This window comes from Anoplopoma fimbria, chromosome 15, assembly GCF_027596085.1.
Source record: "Anoplopoma fimbria isolate UVic2021 breed Golden Eagle Sablefish chromosome 15, Afim_UVic_2022, whole genome shotgun sequence".
Taxonomy (NCBI): Eukaryota; Metazoa; Chordata; class Actinopteri; order Perciformes; family Anoplopomatidae; genus Anoplopoma; species Anoplopoma fimbria.
Window position 1 is genome coordinate 22,730,715 of NC_072463.1, and position 21,677 is coordinate 22,752,391.

Genomic DNA, 21,677 nt, shown 5'->3' on the forward strand with positions numbered 1-21,677 from the left:
TCATTTCCATTCACCGTAGCCATATCTCCCATTTGCAGGCCATTTGTTTCTCACCACAGATTATCTGCCAATGTTAGACAGAGCTGTCCAAATTGTTTACCACAGAAGTAACCAGAGATTGCACCAACAACAATGGCACCTAATTGGTTTATGCCAGACAACTCCTGGTCAATTAAATGCATAATTCATCTCAGCATTAATTATTCATTTCTTAAGGGACTGGTCCTGTGCTTTATTGGGAGAACTGCATCATGCATATTCAAATAGCTCTTCTTAGAGGGACTCAATAGGATATCATCTCAGCTGGGATGCCCATCCTTAAACACAATAGCAGCCCGGGCTGTAGGACAACTTCTATTAATCACACAACTAAACCGTAGAGGATTTTCAAACATGAAAATGCAATATTAAGCTGAGGTATACGTCTTGTTTTTGTCATTCAGCAAACAGGGTGCTGTCGTATTGTTCCCAAGTGTAATTTGTTTATTGTTATTATTTTAAAATCTCTTGTGTTTAGAGAATACATTCTTTTTAAATAATATACATGTCACAGCAAAACTGTCAGTGTAAATTAAACTCTGTATAATGTGTTTAGTCCACATCATTAGGTCTTATTAATTGCTTAAAATAGATTTCAACATTTTCTCAAAGATATATTAACACAGAAAAATCTCCAACAATTAGTCAAAATAAATATCCCTTAACAAAAAAGAATCAAGTTCAATTTTAAGCGTACACAATGTGAAGACATCTTTTAAACAGGAGCCTCTTTTACCACAAAATATATATTTTACAGTATAAAAAACACATGTGTGGATAATACAATTAATGTTGGCTGAATGTGTTGCTGCCACAGTTTCAGGGTCCTGTGGTTGTGCAGACTGGCTCACGCTGTGATGGCTTACTGGGACACTTGAACTCAGCCAGCATTAATGTTAGATCCCAGTGTGACTATTTGTTACAATGCAGTACAACTTTCTTCCAATAGGTGGAGTCAGTCTTACACAGCTGGATGTGGTGTAGCTGCTGCAGTAGATAAATGTAGCCAGCTCAGGGGCAGAAAATAATGCACAGACATGGTCTTTCTTTCTAAAATGATCAATGATTTTTTTTTAGTTTACAACAACCAACACATAACTTATAATATGAATATGTATATAGTATTCAATTCTATGATTAACAGCAAGCAACTGGAAACAAAATCTTTAATTTCATATGTTATGCACAAGCTACAGTCTTCTACATTTGCTTATTTGTCTTGTTTGTTGATGGCCCTGTTTGCAGATATTGCTCTGTGGATAGTTTGCATAACATAAAAACTCAATATATGCCTGGCATGCTGTTTGAAACACTAATGCATCACAAAGTATGAGATTAAGGGTGCACTTAAAATGAGTAAATTCTCATAAAAAGAATGGACTTTTTCGTGAGTTAACAAAATAAATAGCTTATGAGGAAAAGTGAAAAGAAAGTAGAAAATATATTTTGCACAACTTGCAATGTCATTTGTCATTCTATTTACACTTTTCAGTCTAACTTTTGCTTCATCATCTATAGACTCAGGCACTCTCCTTGTCAAATTCACAAACGAAATACATGGTCGGCTGGCACGCCACGTCAGTCCACTCCCCAGAGGCCACCATCTCAGCGCAGTCCTCGTCATCGTAGGCATTGTTGGGCTCTCCCTTTCTCCACTTGCTGAACGTGGTCATGGCAGAGAGATCCACGTAGGTGAAAACCCCCTCGCGGCGCAGGTCATTAATGCCGATGTAGACTCTGTTCAGGCCCGCTTCGGTTATGTACCCTGCGATGGCGGCGTTGGAGCCCTCATCTTTAGGCATGGCCAGGTGCCCTCCCCTCGTCTGACAGTAGAGCTCAGCGTCGGAGTAGCGTTTCTCCTCCTTCACCAACAGATAGACCTTACTGTCTGTCTCTTTTATGCCAGCAACAGCTGCAGGGGAGGGCAGTGCTGAAAAATGAGCACTTGTATTTCTATAAATTTCACATTGACATGCCCAGCATTTGCAGTTCTATGAGGATAACAAGTCAAGCAGTAGCGAGGATACAGAGAACTGATGTTCTTAAAAACACACAAAAAAATCATACCATTTTTGATGAATTTCAGTTCGGAGGAGAGCTGTGCCACAAGAATGTCCATTTCACCAATCATCTTTCTCATTGGTGTGCACTCACACGGAACACCTGATAAGGAAATAATGTGGGGGATTACCACACAGGCGTCTTAATTAGCTCTCAAATTTCTCCAAATGTATCTCTCTAATCTGGCATTAATCTGTTTGACAAACTAAATAACATGGTATGATATGTCACCTGGTTCTCCATTAGGGCCCTTTGGACCTGGATCCCCCATGTCTCCCTTTACCCCTGAGATAAGGAATGTAATATTAATTAAAAAGCTTGATATATTCCTAAACAACTATGTGAAGTACATTTCTGTATTTTTCTGATTACCTTTCATTCCACTTGGGCCCACTTTTCCATAATGCCCCATTATGCCTTTCTGACCTTTAAGTCCAGTTTGACCTGAAAAGAAAAAGAGAGACAGAAATATTTTGTTTCAATGCTATCTATTTAAAAAGCCACATGTTTCTAGTTTCTGCTCCTTAGCAGACCAGAAATGTTCAATGAAAATAACTGAAATGATTAAACTTCTGCTATAGGTAAATTAATTAACATGTAGTCAGTGTAATCTCTTTAAAAAGTATGTGAACACCCTCCGCTCCTCATTACGGTCTTCAGTAAACACTTGTCCACAGCAGTGAACTCCTAAATCATTTCTCCTCCAACCTCTCATCCAAATGTAAACACTTGGCCATCTCTGGATGGCCTGGTAGTGATGTAACAGTACATTATCAGCCCAAGCAATGTGATCTTTACCCCAGTTCTTTTTTGTTTGTTTCAGCTTAGTGGTAGCGCTGAAAATATGAGGAGATGCGTATGTACTTTGGATGAATGTGTAATGTTTCCCCCTCCATTTAGAAATAAAATATAATTTATACCAATCTCTCCAGGAGGGCCAACTCTTCCTGGTCTCCCCGGTGCTCCTTTTTGACCTTTTTCTCCTGGTTCACCTTTTGCAGTAAACAAAAATAATAAAGAGAAGAAATTAAGAAGACAGATTCAATTTATTAGATTTTCTATGTATTTTGTGTGTAAGAACGTGTGTAGAATGACTTGCCTTTGAGGCCAGGGACAAGGATCTGAACAGTGCAGGACTCCTCTGTCAAGTGCTGTTCATATGACAAACTCAGCACAGACATTAGTAATATGGGCAATAATAGCTTCTCTCCTATCATCCTTTACATGGGTTGGTTGGTGGGCTTTACTGAAGGAATAAGAGAGATTAAGAAAAGAACAAACCTTTCACACATCATCCAGTTTGCAGGCGACTTAATTCCTGAGAGAACACGCCCTACTGCTTTAAATGAACATCCCATTTTTATATTTTTAACTAAACCACAAATATTAACCTAAAAAGAGCCATGCCAAAAGCATACTTCCTTTATCCTGAAAAACATTTGGAAGTGGCAAAAAAACAAACACATTTGAAGCCAAAGGTCAAGAAATTCATTGTTTTTATCCAATCCAAACATATATTTTAGATGAATAAATGCATTATAGAAATAGTTAAGGATGAATGCAACATACAGAATCACAGTTGCTTAATCCAAAACTTTATTTTTTTTTGTTACAAACTTTGCAATGTCTATATATATCAACAAACCCCTGAAAAAACACAATATTTCCCAGAGGTTTAACAGTATACCGTGTTTCAAAATCTGGCTTTCCTACCTGCAGAGATGTTTCCAGACAAAAGTAGAGAAGGATAGCCAGCTTGTAAAGACTTGCAGGAGCTCTGAACACTGGTGGTCCTACAGAAACATTTCATGTTCCTCCACAGGCAACACAGAATGTGTGTGATAGGACATTCGTAAACAGTTCACAGATAAAGTCCGAAGAATCTGGGGCGCCACAGATAATTGGCTGGGAAAGTAGTGGAGTGATTGACAGCGGAGGGGCCCGGTAAATACACCCACTCAACTTCAAGCTCCATCAAACATTTAGAAACTCATTTTTTATGAAGTGCCTGCGATTTCTACCATGTCATGTCATTGATTTGAAAGGACAAAATAACAAGTTGTTTTAAAAAATAATATACCACAGGAGTTGAATGTATTATGTACAATTTTAATTGGCCTTAACCGTAAATCTGGAGTCTGGAGTCAGTGGGTGAGAGGAGGATGAAGGCCAAACTCGGAGCCATCCTGGACAATCCCTCTCACCCTCTCCATGAGGAACTGTGGCAGCTGGGCAGCTCATTCAGCCATCAGCTCATTCTGCCAAAGAGCAGGACGGAGCTTCAGACGCTCATCTGTGCCCACTGCCATCAGACTGTACAACAACAGCGGAGACCACAGTCTGTCAACATGCTGACCAGCCCCCCCCATGTGGATATACTGTACATTTTTATTCCTGTTCTATTTTTTTTATTTTGTTGTATAGTATGTGTATGTATTGTCTGTGTAGTTGTATAGTATGTGTATTTATTGTCTGTGTATTTATTGTCTGTATTTATTGTCTGTGTAGTTGTATAGTATGTGTATTTATTGTCTGTGTAGTTGTATAGTATGTGTATTTATTGTCTGTGTCTGTGTATGTATGTGTATTTATTGTCTGTGTAGTTGTATAGTATGTGTATTTATTGTCTGTGTAGTTGTATAGTATGTGTATTTATTGTGTAGTTTTAGTATTGTATTTATTGTCTGTCTGTGTAGTTGTATAGTAGTATGTGTATTTATTGTCTGTGTAGTTGTATAGTATGTGTATTTATTGTCTGTGTAGTTGTATAGTATGTGTATTTATTGTCTGTGTAGTTGTATAGTATGTGTATTTATTGTCTGTGTAGTTGTATAGTATGTGTATTTATTGTCTGTGTAGTTGTATAGTATGTGTATTTATTGTCTGTGTGTGTATTTATTGTCTGTCTGTGTAGTTGAGCTGCTGCAACACTTGAATTTCCCCCATGGGGATCAATAAAGGAATATAATATAATAATTCTATCTCCATGAGTCAATCCAAGTTAAGCATTTGGGATTTAACATGAATACAATGCTTTGCTTTTATAACAGTTCTGCCACTATTATTTCCCCAGAGTGCTTAGAAGAGAAACAGATGAACATCTGTATCTCTTCTCTTCTCTTTAATCCTCTTCTCTACCTTTCAGGAAACAAGTTCATCGGTTTGGGATGTGGCTTCATATACAGATCTGCTTGTCCTCTGTGTGACCACCTGAGGGAGCCATTGTCCATGCAGGTTCATTATTGGCCCTCCACTGGCCTGGAACTTAAATGCACAATTACTCATCTTTGTTTTCAGTCAGTAAGAACTATGGTAACTAAAATGAAAATAATTATATATTTTACTTTCCAGCCTTTACATCCAATTTTTGACTGAAAATGAACAAGTAAACAAACGGTGGATCGTGAATAGATGATGTTGGTAGAATATAAGATGTAATGTAGTGCCACAAAAGAAATAATTTGATATTGCCAAGTGGTGCTTGTCTGTGTCGTGTATTATTTAAGACGTCATCCAAATATTCACTTGGACTTTTCACTTAGCGAACAAAAAAAAAGTCATCTTAGTGTTTACATGCTGTCATCTAGTGTCAGTAATCAGATATGGTCCAATGCAGGAGTATCAAATATCCTAATTAGATTTACAAACCCAGTGGTGGCTTTCAATGGTGGATTAGATGTCTCCTTCAAAAATCCCCCCAAAAGTTTTAGATTACCTGCCTCTCAAATATTCATGACTCTCAAGGCAACATTTGCTGTCTTTTCATTGCAGCCAGTGAAATGAAAGTGGGAGGTGTGCTCAATTCATCCTCAAACTCCAGTTTTATGATTAAACAACAAAAAAAATACTGTCTATTCTATGACAATAAAGTAATATATCTCACATTGACATACTGAAAAATGCATGTAGGCTATTATGTTACAACATAGTCACGTGTATACTGGTTTAAAGAGGTTTAAATGTTACAGTGTTGTGTTGTATCTTCCTGTGAAGGGAGGGGGGAATATGTTGGTGATATTAAAAAGTAATTTAGTTTCCCATCAGTGCTGCTGTTTGGCTTCCAGACTAGAACACAGCCAGTAAAAACAACCTGACACAGGATCTTACGAGCAGCACGTCAACGCACCTTCAGACCGTGTACAGTCTGGATGACGTCACGTTGCTGACCGGAGCGCCTGTCATCCAGAAAGCTGCGTCCGTCCTGTCCTGTCCTGTCCTGTCCTGCACCGGGAGGACAGACCGGGAACACAGGGACACATTTGCATCCACACGTCCGTATGAGGGACACCCAACTCATCACGCCCTCATCCTGCATCATTTGACACCCTGAACGTAAGTGTTTGTCTAACTTTTATATTATTAAATAGTGAAAAAGGTGAGGATTTGGACTTTAGGAATACTTTTTTAATATCTTTACAAGTGTGGGAATAAAGTGAGTAGCCTGCAGTTACTGTAGTTCCCTGCGTTTCCTGATTGTAGTTTTGTTTAATTATTAACAAGCCTTTCCTGCATTAATATAGTGTCACTTTGCCCACAAACTCCTACCGTTGGCATAATGATCTATTTATAAGGGACAACTGGCCGGTTGTACAGAAGAAGTTGATGTTTAAATCCATTTCATTATGAGGTTGTCTTTATTTTATTTTATTTTATTTAATTGTCTAATCTGCTCTGTGTGCTTAAATCTACAATTTCCATGTTTGTTTTTCTGAAAGAAACACATCTTTGAAAGTGGCTGTACATCTCTGTTCATCTACTTTAACCTGTCCTTTATATCCAATGCTTTTTCCATTTCCCTTATGCATGGTAGGGAACAGGAAACAAGAGGCAGGAAACAAGAGGCGTGTTTGTGTGTCCTGCTTCTCTTTGAGCCAGTGTCCATTCATTTGTGTGTTCATTTAAGTTTCAATCTCTCTGTACTGCACGTTCTGTTTCTTGGTACATGAGACACCTTCCTGATTTGCATTATCTCGCAACTGTTCACCGACCTTTATTTGTTGGGCTTGAAGCGTCTCACCTCACTGTCTGGATTAGGGTCAAATACTAAGAGGATTTAGGGCTGCAGAGTCAAAGTTACTCATGAGGGACTGGTCACTGTATTCTTGAGAGTAGTCAGCAATGTAAACATCTCCCTAAGTGATTTACCAGATTGTTTTGAGGTTTTCTTTGAAAGTAGCAGTAGAATCCCAAAGCTCTCGGTAAAGTGAGGCCTGCTGTATATTACAAAGACAAATGTGTTGTCGTGTATGGAACTGAGTCTGCAGTAGATCCCCATATACTGCCCTTGGTGTATGACAAATATATTATACTATTGTGTCTTCATTTTGCAGTATATGGGATATTTGTGTACTCATTTAGGCTTTTGAAGGTCATGTACTTTGTAACTGAGGGTATTTCCTGTGTGGACATAATGTAATTGGACTTAACATAGTAGGGAACTGTGGGAAAGCTTTGTTGTTACTAATCTATCAAAGACAGTCTGGAAGATCCCACGTAGCCTTGAAGTTTGAAGATAACAGACTGGGCAGAGTCCTCTTTATCCTCCCTCTTTCTGGTGCATTGTTTAAACTCCTGCATATTTTTGAATGTGGTTTTGGTGTTTGATCATCAAATTACCATCACCGCAATTTTGAATATGGCATCCATGCAGTCTAAGTTACTGAAAGTTACAGATGGGGCCTTTTCACCTGTTGCAGCCAGCTATGGCAAATTATGTAGAATCAGAATTGTGTAATGGCTTAAATGACTGTGCTTTCTAGTATCTTTTTATATACAATTCTGTTATTATGGATCCAACAGATTGCTTTTATTAGTTTGCTTCTCAGAGATTCGTTTGAGTTTTTTAATCAGTTTCTGGCCTTCATGCTGGGTTTGCCCTTGTGACGTTTGAAATAATCTTCTTACTCGGCTGTTGGTCAACCCTGGGCAAAGACATCTATTGTAAACAACATATTTTACATTCACCCTCAGTTGAAGCATTTATAACATTCCGCCCTGCTTTGCTCCCGTAAACGTTCATTTACATTGGATGCAAGCTAGGTTTACATTTGTTTATGCTTATATATACTTACATAAATAAGTTATTAAATATTTAATACATTCTTATATCTGCTTCTTGTGCATTAGAACAGTACACAGTTGTTCTCCAAATCATTCTGTTTTGTTAAAAAGTGACCCGCATTTTCCTCTGCAGTAATAACACATTGGATGACATTTAGAATGGTTTTGCTGAAACAACAGCTTTCTATCAACTGTAGCCTATACCTCCATTTGAATAGGTGCCTTGTAAACCTTGTGTTTGTAAGTTAGTGGAAGTTGCTGTAGCGTATTGAGAAAAGCCAGATGTAGGTGTATTGACCAGACATGACCTTCTTGATAATAAAGTTGTAAAGTTCTGATTGGGGTTATCACTGTAATCACTCACATGAAAGCATCCATCTCTTGTTTAGTGATTAGTGGAAGACCCTGAGAGACTTTCTGAATATCTGATTCCACTGTATTGCATCATAACTTCTTTGCAGTCAACCATTTCCGTGTCAGATGAGCTTTATAAGAATTATCACAAACAATATCACGCATATTATGGAACACAAAATGTTGAATAATGCAGGATCATTGTGGTCCAGCCTCATCTAGATCCCAAAAAAAAGACAGAAAAGCAATGAGATGGTCTCTGCAGGTTACCATCTCCAATCTCTCCCTTGGTTGGAGCCACCATTAAGCTGAATTGATGTACCTGTTGTACCGTGAGTCCTTGCTGAAGGCTACATCAGCACTTTCCAGCACCTATCCATTTTGACATTTGACCTCAATCCCTGAAGCTAATGGGATACTCTGGCATAACGTCAGCACTTTTGCTTTGAAGAACTCTTTGTTTGTAGGATTAACTGTCAAGAACCCATTATGACACGCATGTGAAAATACTGCTTTCACATTTGACTGATGATGCTCTGACATTGTCAGTGACTGATTAGGACAGGAATTATTGACCTCGGCATCTAACAGGGTCCAACTGTCCAATTGCAATTTTAATTTAAGGTTGAATGTAAAAAGCTGGTCGTCTGGCTGTGTATGTCAGGTCACTTGGGGTAGTGTTGTCCTCACTAGAGATTGCAGGACTCATGTCCCAGCAGAAAATCCTCTCTTACAAGATCAGTAGGAGGAAAAACAGGTTCGTGGAAAGCGAAGCAGACAGCGGCAGCCGGTCAGTTCCTGAACACATCATGCAAATGAGTGAGGAATGCCACAGTAGATCAGTTTAACAATGAACTCTTTCTCATCTTTTGTTTTTCTGATGTCACTTATACGCAACTACTTTGACATCAGTCTCCATGTCAAGTAAAAGATAATGTTCACAAACATTACAAGATATGATTGTGTTATTAACAGGATTTTCATTAGGTACCTTGCTTGGTAACTAGTTAAGAGTTTGTATGGTATGAAGGTGTATGAAGGGGTTTGGGAAAGTACTGCCATGCAAATCAGGATCATGTGCTCAACAAAAAAACCGAAAAGTGACACCTAAAAATGACCCTCACATAGGATTAATGTTTTCTCAGTTGTTAAATTAACAGTGCCAACTTTTGATTGTCAGCTGTGAAGGAAAGGTGAGATACATATAGTGTAGCTATAGAAGCCTCAGGGAGCAGCTTAGAGTGTGTTCGAAAAATGCAAAAATGTGTACTCTTCTTTGCATATCTATTTTCATGTTCCTTCTCTTTGCCTTTCTGTCCCTTTCCCAGTTGTGTGGTGGTGCTGATCTGGAGGTAAGCCATGGAGGATGGGAAGCCAGTGTGGGCGCCCCACCCCGCCGACGGGTTCCAGCTGGGGATGATCGTCGACATAGGAGCCGACACGCTCACCATAGAACAACTGAACCAGAAGGGCAAGGTGGGTCATCACACACAAACACACAGGCAGTTAAGACACAGCCCGTCTTTACCTTTACTTGCAAAGTAAGTCTAACTTGGGAAAGTGTTGAGGGGCTGGTGCTTGTTTTCCTTTGTTGCTCTGAGGCTCAGTTGATTTAATTGCTTATTCTTTGAGTGGTTCACATAAATTGGGTGTTGTTTGCCTTAATCCCAGGAGGCTGCTCACAACATACGCACAAATGTATACATCTATAAGCTCATTTTAAAGGCTTTCATGGAGAATTGCAACGCAATGTGTAAGAAATGAAACGTTCTTTTCTGTAATTATATCGCAGTCTGTCTGAAGTGCGATTTTGGGTGGAATGGCGTCAACACAACAATGTGTAAAATGTGAGAAACACGAGAGACCACATGTACAGAGGCATGAATAAATAAAGAGAGCAGCAGCAGGTGCGCTGATAGTGTTGCCTAGGGAGAGCTGTTCATTAGGAGGTAAAGGCCACCTGTTACACCTGAGCCGTCACGTGTCCACAGCAAGCAGGCCTCTGATGTTAACAACAGACAGTCGCCACTGCTTTAGTCTTGTTTGAAGTGTTCTCACTACAGCTAATGTATAGACCTTCCTCACTGCAGACACTTTGGTGTGATAAAGAAAGCAGTGCCAGCGAGCCAGCATGCACAATACAAGGGCCCTGGCACTGGAGCAGCTACATGAAATGCAATCTTTACTAGCATTAAGAGTCAAAAAATGTTTGATAGTTTTACATTTATCTTAATCTTTTATTCAGACAAGCTTTTGTTTCTCTGATAAAAGCTCATGTTCAGTATGAATTCCATGCACTGCAAAAATGTCTCCCCCTGTTAAAGTATCTGCCACTGTAGCCAGAAAACCTTGTGTTTGCATTGCAAAACAGTCTAAATTTGCTTCAAAACTTTTTTGACAGAACAATATTAAAATGTTTCTAAGATTGATACTGTGCTTCATTACTATCTCAAGATATCACCAGTTACAAGAGACCTGTTGAATTAAAGTTGCATTGGGGATGAGCAATTATCTTACCCAACTGACAGATAATGTTGCATAATGTTAAGACTCTGCACCAAGGCATACATATTTAAAGTTGTGCTACACTGGGCTGGAGAAAAACGTGAACGAGTGCAAAGTGATTCTCATGATCAGTTTATTACCAGGCATAAACTCTGTCCAATTCGGTGAGAGAATGAAAGGCCCACTGAGTGACATTTTTTACTGCAGGGTGGAGCTCATTAGTGCCTCAGCCTGGCTGCCTCTTCTTCTTTGTCAATTTTATTGGTTTGGACATTTGTCACATGGTTGTTATTGTGGATGGGCATGTCATTATTGAGCCAAGGCACACAAAGCAGATTCTGTTTATGGTGATTGCTTGTATGTGATAATAAACCATGCATCATAGCACAGACTGGGGCCCATTCACACACACACACACACACACACACACACACACACACACACACACACACACACACACACACACACACACACACACACACACACACACACACACACACACACACACACAAGCAGTGTAATGAACATGTAAAAGGAGTTTATTATTAAGATATACTGTAGGCAATTGATTTCTTTGTTGTGGGCACACATTCAGTACATACCCTGGGCCTGTTTAAATGTTGAGTGTTGAGTTTGGGGTGTTTTTAATAAAACGTGACTTGTTTGGTTCCTACAAGATCAGTATAGAGCACCATATCTGTCTCTTTTCAACACACACACACACACAGCACACTCACACACATGCACATACACTCTCTCACTCACTCACTCAGGTGTTCAGATCCGGTTTCTCTCCCACCAAATTATTCATTATGCTGCCATGTCTCCCCTTGTTTCTCTCACAGCCGGCTTGTTCCATTGAGTTTATTTCCATTAACTCAGACTGTTAAACAATACAGTAAGAATATCAGTAACTAATTCAGCCTGGGAACATGTCACACCAAACATCATTACTGTGATCTTTAACCATGATGAATGATTCTTGTTCATGCATTCTTGCTAAGCTTTTTATTATGTCTACTATGTCTCCCTTTTTTTGGATGCTAATAAACACGTGTTTTTGTGTCATAAGCTTTTCAAAGATCAATGAATAATCTTGCACATAAAGTTGGCAGGGAAAAATAGAAAGGCAGCGCTACCTGTAACGTGCCTACTTATCCTTCAGGTGGCATCATGTGAATGTTATAATAAGGAAAACTGTTTGTGTTGCAGACCTTTCTTGCTTTGATGAACCAAGTCTTCCCAGCAGAAGATGACGTCAACAAGCATGTGGATGACAACTGTAAGTCAACACAGAGTCAATTTTTACATATATTTCCCCCCCCCCAAAATTATATTTTAATCCATCTTCTTTCCTCTGTTTTCAGGTTCCCTTATGTACTTGAATGAAGCCACCCTCCTCAACAACGTCAGCTTGCGGTACAATAAAGACCACATCTATGTATGTTTTCTTCTACTTCTACACTAGTCTGCACCAAACACAAGTTTAAATCCGTTGTTTATGTGCCCTTGCAATGGCTTAAAGTCACTGCTATCCAGTTGCATCATACGTAGATACAGTAACAGGCTGGAGGACAGCAGGAGAGAGGATCCCTGCCCGTGTTTCCCTGGGGAAAGTGGCAGGTGTTAAAGAGGGAAGGGTCACAAAGTCAGACTGACAAACCCAATTCTTATCCGAGACCTCACTCAGGAAATGAGGGACAGCTGGTAGATGGGGAGAGCAAGACAGGGCAACAAGTTAGCAGCCGTCACTGGGCTTGTCTTCGCCTCTGTCGTCTCATTATTCAATAATTCATTTGTGTTTTTGCTATTTATGAACTTTTTCTAAATGCACTGAATCTGTATTTATATCTCTTACAGACTTATGTGGCCAATATCTTGATAGCTGTGAATCCTTACTGTGACATCCCCAAACTTTATGGCCCTGACTCCATCAAGTCATACCAGGGCAAGTCACTGGGAACTCTGCCACCTCACGTCTATGCTATAGGTGAGAGCGCACACCTTCCAATCACTGTTAAGTAATGTGGTAACCGAGCCGAAGTGATATAACTAAGAGAAATAGAGTTGTAATTGAAACAGTTTGCTTTTTATTGATATATTTTTGTTTTTGTTTTAGCCGATAAAGCCTACAGGGACATGAAGGTTCTCAAGATGAGCCAGTCCATCATAGTTTCCGGGGAATCTGGTGCTGGAAAGACCGAAAACACAAAGTTTGTTCTCAGGTACGAGTTGACAGGAATCATCTTTCATCCCATTTTCATCTTCCCTCCACCTTTGGGCTTCTGCCTTCTGATTGTGTGTTCACTGGATATAAAGTGGTGTTGCAAAATCAAAATCCCCCCTCTTTTACCAAATATTTCACCGCAGTACCCCATTGAGAACTACAGCTAATACTTTGAAACACTTTAAAATGGTTGCAATGCTGATAACAAAGCAGAAATGTAGCTTCTCTGCAAGGGAAAGCTATTGTAGGAATCTTTAACATGTGTTAACTGTGCATTTTTTTGTCATTTTAACTGTGCTTATCTCCTTGCGGTACTAAACATAATCATCATACTTGATGTCATCCTGATTTCATTCCTGCCCTATAGATATCTCACCACGACATATGGAAGTGGTCAAGATATTGACGATAGAATTGTAGAAGGTAATACAATAACACCCCTCAAAACTATCAACTACTAGTACCTATCAGTACTGTATGTATCATATGGGGTTTGGGATCCTGATTCTGTTTCATTCCATTTCCCATCTCAGCAAATCCCCTTCTTGAGGCCTTTGGAAATGCAAAGACAGTCCGGAATAATAACAGCAGTCGCTTTGGGAAGTTTGTGGAAATCCACTTCAATGAGAAGGTAATAGATCCTCACTGATCTCATTCTAGGTTGGTCTGTAATTTGCTTCGTGTGGCCTGTGAATTTTAAAATCAGGTTTTAAGACCGATCCTTCCCTCGTGTTTCCAGAACGCAGTTGTGGGTGGATTTGTCTCCCATTACTTGCTAGAGAAGTCAAGGATTTGCATGCAAAGTAACGACGAGAGGAACTACCACATCTTCTACAGGCTGTGTGCCGGGGCGTCCGAAGACATAAAGAAGAAACTGCACCTGGACTCTCCGGACAGCTTCAGGGTCAGTGGGATTAGACAGACACCAGGGTCTGCAGTGTAGCCTGCATACGTTGAATATACTTATGATTCAAAGGTGAAATGATGATGTTTTGAATGAAACAGAAGAGATCATTTTCAAAGATGTTTTTGTATTTAAATATATGGACTTTACATTTTTGTTCTTCAAGTTCACATTGGTTGGCAGTTCCATGGAAGCCCACTAGATGTCACAGAAGCTTATTTATAGTGAAGTCAAGAGGTCCTCCCTAGTGGAATCAAAATCCCCTTTGTGACCAAATGCTTCTCAGTTGAATTATTTCCCTTTTGAATACAATAATCAACACAGCAGGAGCAAAGTCAGAGAGCATAAAGGTGTATACCCCGGCATTTATTTTCCTCTACATGCTCTACAAAACAACGCTTAGTGGAACAACAAGTAGCTAAAGCTGCTCCCCTTGATGTTTATCATGGTATCATTATATCAGGTCCCCTAAGTGACACCCACATCAACAGAGGCAATTACTTTATGCGATTCACTACTAGTCATCTGTGGAGCAATATTGGAAGAGGACAAAGTGAATCTTTTAGATGATGAAAATCAATACAAATATCCCCACTAGGTTTACCGCCACAAGTGAGATGCATTTATACTGTGTCTGAATTTAATTTATCAAAATACTGATTATGTTTGAATGCTGTTGCTGTTTTTTTATTCTCCGTTGCAGTACCTGAACCGAGGATGCACCAGATACTTTGCCAGTAAGGATTCTGACAAACAAATCATGCAAAACCGCAAGAGTCCTGAGGTAATATGACGTCCTGCCCTGTCTGGCTTTAATCCCTCAAACCCGACACATGATTATTTTGTTACATTTGCCTAGTGTATGTCATGCAGCAAATGCAAAGAATGTAATCTAATGCAACACTTTTTGATTCTCTCCTGTGCAATGAATCATTTAGATCCATTATTCTTTTCCCAAAATGAGTTGAGTTAGCACAGACTCAAAGCAAATCCCAGACACATATTCAAGGAAATCAGCTGCAAATGTGAGATCATAATGCACGAACTGGTCAATAAGAATATTTCATGCCAAGAAATTAGTTCAGGTCTATGTATTTGATAAATTATGCATGGCACGAAAAAGAACCAGTGCCTGCAAAGCCTGCAGGAGATGTGTAATTAATATGATGAAAGAATTAGAAGAATATGTGTGACATGTTGCTCTCTCAGGGACTAATTATACATGTTCATTTCACTTCTTGTTTTCTAGGATAGAATAATATCTTCTTTAATGCCAATCAAAGTTTTAGGAAAATCAGGTCAGATAGTGTTTTACAAAGGAGGTGCTTTATGGATTTACTCATGGGTTTGCTTAACCTAGTATGTTAAGAGAAGAGCAATGATTATTTTTATTTTTTTTACCTAAGAGACTAATCATTACCTCCATTCTTTGTTTTCTATATTAAATCCATTCCTACTTGTGCGTTTGCAGTGAAATATTGTAATCACACTGATTTATTTTAGATTGGCTGTGCTTTTGATCTCATTGTCATCCTACCAGATTTTCAACAGCCTTATGTATTAACCTTTGAAAACAACATGTAATTACGTCTTGAAATATGTCATGGTTAAAATCTGTTCTCATGTTCTATTAACCCTTTTTAGATTTGAAGGAGGCATTTTTTTTTACCACAGAATTTAAATAATATAATGTGCTTTTATTATAGATGTCAGTTATGTATTAAATGTGTAAGTTTTTTTTTAACAACTATTTAACAACAAAATATAACAATAACAGTGACTAATAACTTCAGGGTTGATGCTCTATAAGCTGTGTGGTTGAAATGATTAATATGTTGCTAATCAAGTCATTATCGTGTGTCTATCCTCCCATGTGTCTGTGTTATTTAGGACAATAAGGTGATGTTTCCTTTCTTACCAGGGCTTTGTGCTCCCTGCTCTTTATCCTGTGTTTTCCTTAAGTAAACACTGAGACTCTCAGCTTTTACATGCTGCTGTTTATAGCGCAAACAGGAAATGAGGGTGCATGCTTCCTCTTTGTCTGCATGTGTCTGCCAGGTTTTGGGGTTTGGGCTGGATGGTGCTTGGATACAATACAAAGGATGTTTGCTTACTCAGCTTTTTTCAGTCATAGAATACAGGGCTGCACAATTATTGTGTATTTTTTTATAGTTCACAGATTGTTAAAGTTTGACATTTTTCTTTTGTTATTTTGAAAAGTTGCAATTCAAACATTTTGTTCCTCTTAATACAAAAACTGAACGGTTTCTTTTCTTACAGTATCATCAATAGTATACATTTAATAATAGTAATACCTGTGCAGCCCTTGTTTATTATTACTGTATGATGAAACTTTGATGCTAGTGAATATTGAAGTGTGACTGACATTTCACAATGCATGTCTGTTTTTCTGCCTTCTTCATCCCTGAGATATTGATAGTAATTACATTGGCTTTTTTCTTTTATTCTATAAATACACTTGGTCTTGGCTTTAGTTCATAGTGTTTGCTGTGTGCTGCTGGTAGATGCTCTTTCAACACATTGATGTAAAATGTTTTCATTTGCTAAAAGTTTATGTGAACATGTCTCTTTTATAGTTCAGGCTGTTGGGTCCCCCCCCCCCAAATTCAATTTTAAAACATGTCTACATAATATTTGTGATCATGATTTAAATTGAATTCTCACTGGTCTGTCTTTTTTTCCCTGACTCACTCATGGGTTTTGTAGCATCTAAAGGTCGGTGCTCTGAAGGACCCTCTTCTTGACGACATGGGCGACTTCAACAGGATGTGCGTGGCCATGAAGAAGATTGGTCTGGACGACAATGAGAAGCTGGACCTGTTCAGGGTGGTTGCTGGCGTTCTGCATCTTGGCAACATTGATTTTGAAGAAACAGGAAGCTCCTCAGGTTAGAAAGATGCTGTAATTACAAACATTTACAACATTTTGAGAATAATCTCTGAGATTTCCAATACTTTGGTCCTGGCCTTTTTTTTTTGTGTGTGTGTAGTAGCACTCTTTTCAGACACAGCTTTTCTACTGATAGAAATAAGAAAGAAAATCCTCTTTGCCAGAGGATTTTTTCCCAAAAAAGAAAGAAAGAAAAGATGTTATCAACGATTTTGTTTTTCAATAAATGTCAGCAAATAGAATTCCGCAGATGTGTGTCACAAATATTAGATTAATGTAAAATATTGAAGAATACATGCTGTCCCTGGATGTCAACACTATTTACTCTCAAAGGATGATAAAGAGAACCTCTGTTACCCTGGTAACCATGATCCTTCTCTCTCTAACTTTCTGGCTCATAACTTCTCTATGTGTCTCAACGATCAAAGTCTCTTTGGAATGAATAAGTATACTTTCAAAAAAAATTTAAGGAGAGTTTCAGAAGTTTCTCTCTGACTTCGCATTCTCACACACATTTCCTTACACACACTTAACCTGAGTGCCAGCTCTATATTAGGCATTTAATATTCCATTCACAGCTAAAATATTTCACCCTTCATCTTCCACCTATGACTGTAAGAAGTATGTCTTACATTTACAAGTGTTGCTGGTACAAAGGGAAGTAATTAATCTTGCATATTTTCAGAACCACACACTGAAGTAGGATGCTTTTGTTAAGGCTTGTGTGTCTTACTGTGTGTTTCAGGTGGTTGTGTCCTGAAAAATCAGTCGGGCCAGACTCTGGAGTACTGTGCCGATCTGCTGGGTCTGGACCAGGATGATTTGCGTGTCAGCCTCACAACCAGGGTCATGCTCACAACAGCAGGGGGTGCCAAAGGAACAGTTATCAAGTAAGAAAAAGAGCACTCTTCAAAGCGCTTCGGATATCTGTGACTCTTTGCATATGTATTGCACATATTTTGTTTTTGTTGCACCTTAAGAAGTCTCTGTCATAGTGAATGACAACTGAAGTCTTTGTGTGAAGGCTGTACATCCATGATAGGTCTAAAAAGAGCTATTATCCTAGACAGAGATTAACCAACTTGAATGTATTTGACATGGACAGTGGCAAGGCAGTTGTTGCTGTACTTATTGGGACAGTCCTGCAAAGTATTACGATTATCCTTATTGTGCAAGACAGTGACCTTAAACCCTGACCCTGAATTATGTTTTTTATGGTTTTATTATACAGAGAATATGAATGGTCCTATTGTTCCTTGCAGGCAAGTCTTTTGTGTCTCCGTCTTAATCACTCACAGGAGTGTGGAGAGAAGCCAAAACAAATTGGAATTTGCTTTAGTAAACTGTACTATATGACTGTTTGTTGATTTCTCGCAGGTTAAGTTGAAAATGTGGTGCAGTATTACTGGCACTGCTACCGTGTACTTTGGTGATGATGTGGTGTGATGGCGCCAGGTTCGATGGATTAATATTTCAGGAGGGCCAGATGCTGGCCTGGCCTGAAAGTGTTTTCTCCACATAAATAATTCAGCCTGTATCTGAGGAGGCAGGCGAGCATGGCTGCAGTACAGTAAAGCGCCCGTGTTTGGGGAGCAGGTGGAGCGAAGGGGGCCTGGCTTTGTCATTAAGCCCCAGACAGATCCACCCTACCCCCTAGAGAGTTGAGGGTTACAGAGGGATTGGTGGATGTGATTGTATCGGGGATGAGTTGAGTCTCTAACTAGTGTGTATATGAAACATTGCAATGGATTAAAATGCCTGTCTCTGAGATGAAAGACCTTGTGTGCATTTTAAGTTTCACTGCATACTATCATAGTGAAATGAAAAAAAGAAAGCCTATTATCTGGCTGAATAAGCTACCTTAGATTTAGCATAGGTGGACTATTACTGTTTGAAATGGATGAGAGGTTTTTTTTCCCTTTTCTTATGAGGACTGGCTGGGGAGAATATCAAAAGAAAAGTAACAAAAGCCAAACCTTCTCATTTTGAATTCACCTTCCTCCCAGCTGGGACACGCGAGTTGAACTCTGGGTCACTGTGGAACTGCACTTTGACCACAGAGTCCACCCCTCTAAATATTTATAATAAAATGTTTTAAAGTGCCATTACAGAATGTAGTAGAGTTCAAGGTTCATGTTTTAGTTTTAATACCTCATCTTTGGCTCAGAAACCCTCATTTAAAAATGATCGCCATGCTTTACTTTGAGATCAAAAGGGGAACTATGCGGCATAAAAGTGTCACATCAACACAGTAGAACTTTTGCTGCCGCATGAAAATTGGGTTAATTAGGAAAAAATACAAGGGGGGTTTGTTGGATTGTCTCACACTGCCCCATTTTGTGTGTCCCTCCAGGGTGCCTCTAAAGGTGGAACAGGCAAACAATGCCCGCGATGCCCTGGCCAAGGCAGTATACAGCCGCCTCTTTGATCATGTGGTCAAACGAGTAAACCAGTGTTTCCCCTTCGAGACTTCCTCCAACTTCATCGGGGTGTTGGACATCGCTGGGTTTGGTAATAGAATGCACTTAATGTTCAATGAGACATGGAGGTTTAAATTAAACTTAAAATGCATTTTGCACATCATTGGTTCGTTAGAATTCAGTCCACTAAAGAGACACTTATCTGTGCATTATGTTTCTTAATATAAGTACCCTAATGCATACACACACACGCTCCATTACCAGGGATCCTGCTTTAGAATTAATTTCCCCAGACTGCACAATCAACACAGGCTGCTCCTTTTGTTTTTTTCTCTCTCTCCTCTTAGAATATTTCGAACACAACAGCTTTGAGCAGTTCTGTATCAACTACTGCAATGAGAAACTGCAGCAGTTCTTCAACGAGCGTATTCTGAAAGAGGTGGGTGAGCAGCGTGAGGATTAACGTGAATTGGTGTGGTTTGCTTCTTTGTCCTGGGAATCCTGCCATATCCAGTCACTCACAAGCCAAACTTTCTGACTGTTTCACAGACCTGGAGAAGCAGCTGGCGCATTAAGCTTCTCTGTCTTTCCTCGTCTCTTGTTTTCGCACTTATATTTTCCCACTGTCTCTCCTGGGCCCTCTCATTAGAAGGCTAACTTCTTGAGGGGCATGATGAGGCATGTTTCTCTCCTGTGATCTCTGAGCGTTATTCTCTGCCAAGGTCTCCAATTAATGTGCCACGAATCTGGTCGAAGCCTGTTTCTCATTATCTAAATTGAGTATTGTCTTTTTGAATGGTTTTTGTTTGTTTGTTTTTTGAGGTTGATGATATTCTGAAGCCACTCAGAAAAATGTAAACTCATTTCATATGAGGACATTTTTAATAATCTGTTTTTAGTTTTGAGTTTTGACGCTCTGCCTTGTCTGTGCAGGAGCAAGAGCTGTATCAGAGGGAAGGCCTGGGAGTGAATGAGGTGCATTATGTGGACAACCAGGACTGCATAGGTAAGTGCTACGCCAACTTCCCTCCTACAGTAGCAGCCTGTTGATCCTGAAAAACTGCAGCTTTAACATTTCACCATTTCCCTGTCACTCCTGAAAAAGTTTACTATTCTCCTGATAAATGTCACTGTTGAAAATGAAAAGATATCTCAGCCTTGCATACTACATAATAAAAGAAAGAAACAATGCCGGACTTATAAGCTGATGAGATGCTTGACTTGAGCTGGTTTCAAATAGCCAAAGGCAAAGGTGTGTTTGTGTATTGATATCTACATATTTCTGTGCCTTGGGTGATCTTCGTGAGTGAAAGCAGGACCATCGAGTGACACTCAGGGACATCATTAAGATGAAGTGTTGCCTTTGAGGGCTTGTGCTGCAAAACATAAAATATGTGTGTCGGCTGTCTGTTCAGCCCACACACCACAAGTTTACTGAGGTTGGTTCAAGTGTGACATCAGCTCACCCACATGGCATTCATTTGGGCCATTACTTGTGCTCTGGGCTACACGTCAGAGCAGCGGAAATATACCTGTCAGGGGGACAAAAATACCAACTTCTCATTATCCACGGCGATGGCATATCCCTGTGTCTGAAGGGAGCAGGCGTGATGAGCATTTGTGGGTTTTACGGCCTCTATTTTGCAACAAAACCTGTCCTCGAGTGAATTTTATTTTGAATTAATGGGATGAAGTAGTCAGTGTATCGAGGTGAAGCAGTTTGATTTGTATTTCAAAGGCTGTGATTATTCAGGTGCGAGGTTAACTGACAGCCGTGGATAACATTTATGACTTGCAAATGACCGTTTGGGTTGGCCATTAATTCACTCATCAATCTCCAGGATTTATGCACAGGTGCTTGTTCATGCAAATTTTTTTGCTGAGGTCCTTGGCTGTCGGATTATATTCCAAACAGCATGCTGCATGAATAATTCAGATTCATGGATAAATGAGCATCCTGATGAACATGTTTTGTGCTTTGAATATTCACATACAGAAAGAGTAAACAGTGGAAATTTCCAATAAATGTCATTTTCACAAACAAATGCTTAGTGCTTTTCTAATTTCTGTATAAAAATGGCCACCGTGTTCTGCTGTCTCTAAAAACATCTGTGAGCATTAGATGATAGGTTATAGTGGCATTTTCGACATGAACAAATTTTGTCACTAATATTTTAGACATTAGGATATTACTTAT

At 39.3% G+C, this 21,677-nt stretch overlaps 2 protein-coding genes across 3 annotated transcripts in view; one reads left to right on the top strand and one right to left on the bottom strand.

Moving 5' to 3' along the window:
* Nucleotides 1-294: 294 nt before the first annotated feature.
* Nucleotides 295-3,919, bottom strand: colec11 (collectin sub-family member 11). Of its 2 annotated transcripts, none has more exons than XM_054614067.1 (7): nucleotides 3,814-3,919; nucleotides 3,200-3,346; nucleotides 3,021-3,092; nucleotides 2,473-2,544; nucleotides 2,332-2,385; nucleotides 2,107-2,202; nucleotides 295-1,969 (listed from the first exon to the last, which is right to left on the bottom strand). In XM_054614067.1, exons 2-7 carry the CDS (start codon nucleotides 3,315-3,317, stop codon nucleotides 1,560-1,562), a joined length of 822 nt encoding a protein of 273 aa, XP_054470042.1. In that variant the 5' UTR covers nucleotides 3,318-3,346; nucleotides 3,814-3,919; the 3' UTR covers nucleotides 295-1,559. The 2 variants fall into 2 exon arrangements, with proteins under 2 accessions (XP_054470042.1, XP_054470044.1); XM_054614069.1 differs by having other exon boundaries at nucleotides 297-1,951.
* Nucleotides 3,920-6,324: 2,405 nt separating this feature from the next.
* The window catches only part of myo6b (myosin VIb), a 36,443-nt gene continuing 21,090 nt past the window's right edge, over nucleotides 6,325-21,677 (top strand). Inside the window, exons 1-15 of the mRNA XM_054613646.1 lie at nucleotides 6,325-6,432; nucleotides 9,843-9,990; nucleotides 12,232-12,301; nucleotides 12,387-12,460; nucleotides 12,880-13,009; nucleotides 13,139-13,244; nucleotides 13,614-13,669; nucleotides 13,780-13,877; nucleotides 13,986-14,150; nucleotides 14,854-14,934; nucleotides 16,878-17,058; nucleotides 17,806-17,950; nucleotides 19,414-19,571; nucleotides 19,828-19,919; nucleotides 20,414-20,486. Of these exons, the coding sequence (XP_054469621.1) occupies nucleotides 9,874-9,990; nucleotides 12,232-12,301; nucleotides 12,387-12,460; nucleotides 12,880-13,009; nucleotides 13,139-13,244; nucleotides 13,614-13,669; nucleotides 13,780-13,877; nucleotides 13,986-14,150; nucleotides 14,854-14,934; nucleotides 16,878-17,058; nucleotides 17,806-17,950; nucleotides 19,414-19,571; nucleotides 19,828-19,919; nucleotides 20,414-20,486 (1,546 nt within the window). The 5' untranslated portion in view covers nucleotides 6,325-6,432; nucleotides 9,843-9,873. The remainder of the gene's footprint in view (nucleotides 6,433-9,842; nucleotides 9,991-12,231; nucleotides 12,302-12,386; nucleotides 12,461-12,879; nucleotides 13,010-13,138; nucleotides 13,245-13,613; nucleotides 13,670-13,779; nucleotides 13,878-13,985; nucleotides 14,151-14,853; nucleotides 14,935-16,877; nucleotides 17,059-17,805; nucleotides 17,951-19,413; nucleotides 19,572-19,827; nucleotides 19,920-20,413; nucleotides 20,487-21,677) is intronic.

Excerpts from the sequence above, each read along its gene's own strand:
- colec11 (XM_054614067.1), bottom strand. The coding sequence starts at position 3,317 with ATGATAGGAGAGAAGCTATTATTGCCCATATTACTAATGTCTGTGCTG. Across the intron at positions 2,545-3,020 it reads TGGCCCTCCTGGAGAGATTG|GTCAAACTGGACTTAAAGGT; the intron begins GTATAAATTATA and ends TTTTCTTTTCAG. Across the intron at positions 2,203-2,331 it reads GGGCCCTAATGGAGAACCAG|GTGTTCCGTGTGAGTGCACA; the intron begins GTGACATATCAT and ends TTTCCTTATCAG.